Below are 8,541 nucleotides of genomic sequence, written 5' to 3'. Positions count from 1 at the left end.
TACACGTGATATTTTTGATAATTTCTTAGTGAAAAGTGATATAATAGAAACTAGTTATTATTATTTTCTAGTCGTAGATTTGAAAATATTATGATTTTCAATTGAGTTACGAATTTTTCAAAAAAAGAAGAAAACAACATGGGGCGGTGAGGTGTGGGTATGCACGGGTATGAGTGTGGGGCAGGTTTAAAGGGAATGCGGTGAGGTGAGCTGCGGTGCGGTGCGGTGCAATTTTAAAATTTACGGGTTTAGAAAAAATCCGCACCGCACCACACCATTGCCATTCCTATTTACCCATACACCAGCAGTTGAATTGACCCATGCCAGCCCACTACACCTCCTAAACAAACCTAACATCTCACCAACCGATTTCTCCTTTTAACAATAATAACAACTTCACTCAGCCCAATATAAAAGTCCACCGACCCGGCCCACATGCCTTTCCTTTCCCTTTTACGCTCAGTCAATGATAACAAACAGAAAACAACAACAACAACTGAACATCGACAACCCAATTTCAGTGAACACCCGATATCCCCAACAATTCCAACGGCAAGCCACAATAATTTCATTCAACCCGGTAGCCTCGGCCATCGACCCAACCCACCCAGCCACCAATAAACCCCAGCAACCTGACCCGATAATTCAATCGGATAACGATCCTTAAATCACAGAAACCCTCTATATCTATCTTATCTCTGCAATTTTACAGACCTAGAGCCATCGTTGTTGACTTTATGAAGGTGTCAATTTAAATTCGAATTTTAGAGATATGTTTCTCTATTTTAAAAATGAAAAAATCAATATCTTCCCCAATAAATAGAGATTGAGGGGAAGAAGAAAAGGAGATTTCTTTGAGAAATTTTAGGGAAAAATTGGAAATTTTGGAGGAGCATTCCTCTAATCTCACGTAACCAAAAATTCACAGCGAAAAATACTTGATTCCAATGAAATCACGCAAGTTTCGAAGACGTTAATTTTTAGTTTCGGCGGAATCGAGTGAAACTCCAGTGGTGAAAACTTCATCGTGATAAGCTCGTTCGTCTCGGTTCTTGCTCCTACAAAAGACAATATTTTGACTGACTTATCGTTGTAGCCTCGGTCTTTAAGATGTGTAAATATTTTTGGGGTACCTCTATCTCTGCCTACACGAGCCACAACTCTTGATATATCTTAATTTTTTATATGTGTTTTCTTTGCAACAATGAAAGTTCCTGTATGCAGTAGGTTAAGTTTATCCTAATAATAGAGTTTCGTATTGAAAAATGAACCTTCTGTGAATATATTGCTTGAGTTTTCAGTGATGTTTTGTCTAAATTTGCCCATGTTGAATCAAACAGATGTTTACCTTGGAATATTGGCTATTCGATATTTCTTATTAACAATATTAAAGTTTTTAGTGGGTTCTTTTTTTTGTTAGCTTTGAGAAACTACACTTTCTTAGTATGATTGTGTGGATATCGACTTATTTTCTTTATCGTGGGTTGCTGCACTTTGGAGCATTGGATTACCATCTTTTAAGTTGTGACTTAAGGGTAAAAAATGTGATTATTTTGTGCACAATGTAAAGTGTCTCATATCTTGTTATTATTTTGAACTTCATTTTTTTTGTGTGCGCGAAATTGACATAGTTAAAGTAGAGTTTGTGTTGTCTTCCCAGGTGGTAACATGCCCTAAGTGTTCCACTTTAGGATAAGTAAAAGATAGCATACACAACTTTGCAAATAACTGTTTCTACTTCAAAATTTCAAGAACATTACTAAGGTGTCTTATATGATCATTCACTCATGCGCTGTAAACTAGTATCATGAAAAAATATTAGGACAAACTTCTGCGATTAAGTCTTAAACGCATGATTAATAAGGGATTGAAATGTGGTAAAGGTTTTAGTCAAGCCAAAGGGTATGGCTTTAAGTCCATAATGCCCTAAATGTGTCCAAAAGGCTGTCTTTTGATGTCATGCTCCTCATTCTTATTTGATGATAACCAACCAAACCTATTTATTTGGTTAAATGACCAAGGAGTTTTTGAAATGTTGTTATTTGCGAAAACCAATCATGTGGCGATGTTGATGGGTTTGGAATTCAATCCTTATTATTGAAGTTGTTTGTTTGGTCATGAAGTGTATAATTTGTTTGGATGATTTAGTTACATTTTTAGTCGGGTGACTCTTTCATATGCTAATCTTTGTCTCCTTCTATGCATGAACCTCCTTCACCAAGTTCACAGACTCTGATCCTTTCATCCCTTCGTGCAAAGCCCATTCTTTCGAGTCCAAAGAATGGATCAATGTGCAAACTGGCTACTGGTATACACTGATATACGCCATATACACGAAACTTACAGGTAAAAAGTGGTTGGTACATGCGTATACTTGGTGCCTACCAACGCTGGAAGCAAGTATACGAATTATACACTGATATACAGTGTATATACAGTAAAACGTGAAGATACAGAGCTTGTATACCTGTGGTATACACTGCAGGAAATGGGCTAGAAGTCCATGGGATTTTTTCTAATGGGCCAATTGGGGCCCAAAATCTCAACTTTGTCTTCTTTTCTTGTATTTGTTCATGTCATTGTAATTGTGCAATGTTACTTTAATTAATATAAAATGATTCCCTAAGATGTGTCCATTTTATTTTATCTTGATTTTGATACTTACACAATTTTCTCACTTAATTTATCTTGTTTAAATGAATTAGAGTGGTTCTTTCGATTTTTTCTTCCTAAAACTAAGTCTTTAAAAAGTAAGTACTTTATTTCAAAAATGGCATTGAATTTATTCATGTAACGAATAATCTACTTGAATAGCAATTTTCTTTTTTGAAAAAAAAAATAGTTTTCTTGTAAATTTTAATTTTCATGATTGATAAGATATTTTTAATAGAATATTTTCTTTGCTTTTTTAAAGGTGTTATGCCTAACAAAATTGATCCTCTTTTTATATATAATAATAATAATAATAATAATAATAATAATAATAATAATAATAATAATAGGCCTCTTTTTCCCTAGAAGACAAACTTATTTTCTTCTTAAATTCAAGTGTGTCACCTAATTTAAATAAGTTTTTTTCTTAATTCAAGTAGAAATAATATTTCATAATTTTTTCCTTAGAAAGAATTATGAAATAAGTAGAATTTTCCCAATTAGAATATTTCTCAATTTTTTCTCAAATTTTAAATTTTCGTGATTAATTATGAATTAAGTAAAATATTGTCTCAAGAAAGATATTTCGTAATGTTTCTCAAAGAAAAAAATACCCAATTACCCCTCTGAACTATACCGCTATGACACACCTCAACTTAAAGGGGGTTCTATTACCACTGAACTAATTAAAAGTGTAATTTTGACATTCTTAGTACCTATGTGGCACACACGTGTGCCTATATGGACACTTCAGTGTGTTGTGCCACATATGTACCACGTAGGAACTAAGGGTGTCAAAATTATACTTTTAAATAGTTCAGGGGGGTAATAGGACCCCCTTTAAGTTGAGGTGTGTCATAGCCTTTTTGGGTATAGTTCAGGGAGGTAATTGGGTATTATCTCTTTCTCAAATTAAGCGAAATATTTCGTAATTTTTCTCAAAATTAATATCGGATTAAGTAGAACATGTTGTGACTTTTTCTAATACAAGTAGATTATTTCTTATTTAAATAAATAAATGTCAATTTTAAATATGTAAATAAATAATTTTATAAAAGCAGCTCTTTTGCAAAGTTTGTCACCCTTTTAAGTTAGTAAAAAAATGATATTTTGGTGAACCATTTTAAAACGGACGCTTCTAAGTGTCATAAAATCCTTCTTAGGGCGTTAATTGAATCCTTACTTAGTTTCTCTAATTTCGAAGATTTATTTCTATTTTTGAATCTTTGAAATTTCTTTAAGTTTCTTTTTTCTTGATATTTTTCTATAAAAATCAAGTTGCGACTCTGTAAATTCTTTTAAAAATTATTTCAATATTTTCTTGAATTTTTGAAATAGATTAAAAAGTGTCAAGATTATTTTATTTAAAATAAAATCCGAAAAGGGATAAAACAGTGGTTGTCAAGTAGCAGAACATTTTGAGCTCTTGTTGAGCTTACTTGACAGCCATGTCAACATAAAAGGAGCATAACAATATAGAAAAAAGCAGACATTTATCTTGTGGTTACGGATGGGAGGGAGGCTACGAACAAAAGAGAAAATGGGGCATACTAGTGGCTGAAACATGTGTGCTATGTAATGAGGAACCGGAAACTGTAGATCATCTGTTCTTTGATTTCCCATTTTCTGCAACTCTATGGATTGCAATTTTGGCATGGCAAAAATGGCAAAGGAGAATACTACAGCGGTAGGAAGAGTGAAAATGGGTGGATCAACACTCATGAGGCAAGCACCCTAGAGGGGTTATTATGAAGGCTAGTTTTGTTGCAGGCATCTATTCTATTTGACAAGAACGAAATCAACGAATATTTCAAAAAATGCAAAAATCAGTAGAGGTGCTCCTCCATCAGAGAAAACTTAGCCTATGTGTTAGAGTTGGAGGAAATAGAAGACTAGCTGATTATATAGAAAAGTATTAGCAGACACTGATGATTAAAGTTTTGAAAGATTAAGTAGCTAACTAGTTTTGTTTGAGAAGAAAATAGTAAGTTTCTCTCTCTTGATTTTGTAAATATCTCACTTGGTAATTAAAAAAAGTATTTTAATTGCCAAAAAAAAAAAACTCCATAAAATTTTAAAATGTCATTAGAATTTTGAGTGTAATTTAGAGATATTTATGTCTTATCCTACTAAATTTCAATAAAGAATTTGAGTCAATTCAAAGGTAATATTTTGTAACTGTCAAAGTCATTCAAGACTATCAGCAAACTAGTTTAGGTGTACGCGTCTCGCGTGTGTACCTCAATTTATTAAGTTCAAACGTTGCACTAAATAGGATATTTGTTTAAATAATAAAGATGAATACAATAATTAAATTCAAAATCTTTTGGAGATTTAATTAATTAAATCTAATCTTTATCAAAAAAAAATTATCAAAATCGATTGACATTCATCTACCACCTATAAACTGCAACAAAACAATGCGATGATAAAGACATCAAAATAATATAATTAAATCTAACCTTTACATAAAAATTTTCTTAAAGTTGTTTGACACTCATCTACCACCTGTGAACTATAATAAAATAATACAATAATAAAGATATCAAAATAATACAACTAAACTTAACCTTTACACGAAAAAATTTTCAAAATAGAGATATAAATAACAATTAAACCTAACCTTTATCTAAAAAATTTCTCAAAGCTGACTGACATTCATCTACCACATGTAAATTCATCTACCACATGTAAATTCATCTATCACTTGTAAATTCATCTACGATGTGTAAACTATAAATATATCTTGATTAATAAATAAACATGCCTATTATACTATAAATATATAGTCATTGAATTAAAATTCTACTTTCACTTTTTTTAATCTTATTTTTGAATAAAATTATTTGATATCATTTGAATTCAATTCAGTTAGTACTTTTCTGAAAACTAGATTATTAATTTAATTAAATCTCCTAATATCTCACGTGGATAAAAGAAAAAAAATTCGTATACAATTAGAGTGGATAACTAATTTCTTATGAAGAAATATAATCTAAATAATTTGGTAAAAGTTATAAATAAGTCAATTTCAAATTATTTATTATATATAAGTCATTATAAAAAAAATCACGAAAAATATTTCAGTTATCAATTACCTATTCAGAATAGATGATAATTTATTATATAAACTTCAAGAACATACAAAAATCATTAAAGAAACTTCTCAATTAGTAGAAGTCTAACAAAAATGCATAATAATTTTTTTTATAACATAAAAAATATACTGAAATTTTTAAAAACTTACCTCAAATCACAAGAAAAATTGTCTCTTCAATCATAAATAATGTTAATATTTCACCAAAAATTTCTCAATTAGTAATTGTCTATCACGAATGAATGATGATTTGTTATAAACTTCAAGAACATACTAATTAAAATTTTAGAAAACTACCTCAAATCACAAGCAAATTTATTTCTTTAATCATAGATATTATCAAGATTGTAAACATCAAAAACAAAAATTTTAGAAAACATACCTTAAATCACAATCAAATTTATGAGCAACGATAATAAAAAAAAAATATTATTTGAGAACTATATTGTCGACGTATTATTGTAAAAAGGAAGAATTCTCAATTTATAAGAAATTTGAGGTCTAATTTACTTTCCTTCTTTATCAATTCAATTTGTATTTATTTAATGTAATAAATTAGCCTTTGTGATTTTTTTGTTTCCATGTTTTGTTTGTTTTTTCTTTTTTCTTTCTTCTGTTTTTTTTTCCCTTTTTTTTTTCTTCACACGTTTTCTTTCTTTCTTTTTAATTCAATTTAGTTTTCTTTTCTTTTTTGTTTCTTCCTTTTTTTTTTTTTTTTTTTTTGCTTTAGATGTTTTTTTTTCTTATTCTTTTTAATTCAAATCAAAATTATTTTTTATTTATTTAATTTATTAAAAATTACATATAAGGTAAGCTTTAAATTGATTTAGAACTTTCTTTCCTAACTCAATAAGGATTTTAATTAATTTCAAAGTTCTAATATTAATAATAACTAAATAATAATTTGAAAAAAATAGTGAAAAGACGATTTTGTCTAAAGAAGAGACTTTTAATGAAGGACAAAAAGTTCAAATCACTTTTCTAAGAGTTTTCACACTTTTAATATATTATAAATTATAGATTATAGATTATAGATTATAGATTATAAATTATAGATATAAGTTATAAATTATAGATTATAGATAATACGGAATATTACTAATATCAAAATCTTTTCATGAGACATTGCTGACTTAATAGAGTGCAAAAAAATAGGACAAGAAAATATGAGGCACCGTTAACCTTTTCTCTTTCCTTCTTCAATAATACAACAATAATAAAAAGAAAAAAGGATGTTTCTTCAAAGAAACACCAAACCCTCTCAATGAACCTTCTCACAATGACCAACTAAAAATTTCCATGCATGTAACAACATACTATTCTTATATCGTCTCAGCGATCTTTTGTTCTTCAATTCCTGTTAGGTCCACCCCTCCTCGTTCACGCATGGAAGGGAGGACGCCACTTTCCGGTAACACGAATAAAAGCCTTAACAAACTTTCTTCGGTAACATCCCTCCGGTTAGCATCCGCACCCGACCGATCATTGGACACCGGTACCTATGTTGTCCAAATCCCTAGAGATCAAGTTTATCGTGTGCCACCACCCGAAAATGCTAAAATCGTGGAAAATCATCGTGGGCCTGATGATAATTTTCCACGAAAGAGAAGATGTGGATGTTGTTGTTGGATCTTATTAGGGTTATTAATAATTGGTATCATTATAGGTGTTACCATTGGGGTTATTTACATGTTGTATATCCCTCAATGCCCTGACTTTTCCATCCTTGGTGTCCATTTCAAGAATGTCACGGACCCTAATAGTCGTGACCAAGGTCAAAAAAATCAACCACAACAAAAACCAAAATTCGAGTTTGATTTGAAAGTCAATAATGTAAACGAAAGAATGGATGTTTCATTTGGTCAAGGGAAAGCCAATTTTGTTTACCAGAAACATGATATAGGACAAGGGAAATATCCCTCAAATTCACAAAAAGCTAAAGGTTCAACTAATGTTGATCTCAATCTTGATGTTGTTTCTAATTATGGGAAATTGCCTGATGATATTAAGAAGAGCATTGAAAATGGAAATAAAACAATAGCAACTACATTGATGATTCGTGCACCAATGGAAATCAAAAGTTGGGTTAGAAATTTGAAGAAAGATTTGACAATTACCTGTGATTTTGATGTGCAAGATTTGACAAGGAAATCCAATATCACGTATAATAAGTGCATAACGGATTTCTAATGCGTTAAAGGTGACAGGTGAATCAATGGAAATTGAATTAACAGTAATTAATTTTTATAACTCATGTTTAAGAAAGCATGAATTTTAATTATCATGCAATATATAGTACCATTATTGTTGTAACTTGTACTCTCTTGAATTTATTCTTTATTTGTAATTAATCACTTTTTGTCATCTTCACATAATTTTCCTCGTCCTTTCCAAGTTTGGTTGTCATTTTTTCTTGTCAAGTAAGGGAAGGTCCGTTTATTTGTCTAGAAATATGTTTATCGCCTATTTTATTGATTGAACCAGAGGCCACGCCCAAGAAGTGTATAATGTATATATCTCACTTGTACTCTGGATTCACTTTATAATGTTAATTATTTTTGAAGCATAGTACTTTAACAACTTGAAATGTTAGATGGAAGGAATGAAATATAATGAGTTTTTCCTTTTTCTTCCTCAAAGAATTGACCATTTGACAACTGGGGGTTAGGGGCGCAAGCAGGTTCATCTGATGACCGAAAAATTACATTATATGTAATTAGGTCAAAAATATATTTTCTGTGTAAGTGTGTGTTATATAATAGATGTTGATTTCATTAGCTTCTTTGTTTGTT

The 8,541-nt window shown here is 30.4% G+C and overlaps 1 protein-coding gene across 1 annotated transcript; it reads left to right on the top strand.

Annotated features, from left to right (window-relative positions):
* Nucleotides 1-6,881: 6,881 nt before the first annotated feature.
* LOC107852948 (NDR1/HIN1-like protein 13) lies at nucleotides 6,882-8,143 on the top strand. Its single transcript, XM_016697978.2, has one exon. The coding sequence runs from the start codon at nucleotides 7,049-7,051 to the stop codon at nucleotides 7,937-7,939; it is 891 nt and encodes a 296-aa protein (XP_016553464.2). The 5' UTR covers nucleotides 6,882-7,048; the 3' UTR covers nucleotides 7,940-8,143.
* The last annotated feature ends 398 nt before the right edge of the window (nucleotides 8,144-8,541 follow it).

The sequence above is a fragment of the Capsicum annuum genome, chromosome 5 (genome assembly GCF_002878395.1).
Source record: "Capsicum annuum cultivar UCD-10X-F1 chromosome 5, UCD10Xv1.1, whole genome shotgun sequence".
In the NCBI taxonomy this organism is placed as follows: domain Eukaryota; kingdom Viridiplantae; phylum Streptophyta; class Magnoliopsida; order Solanales; family Solanaceae; genus Capsicum; species Capsicum annuum.
This window is presented reverse-complemented; position numbering and strand designations above follow the sequence as displayed.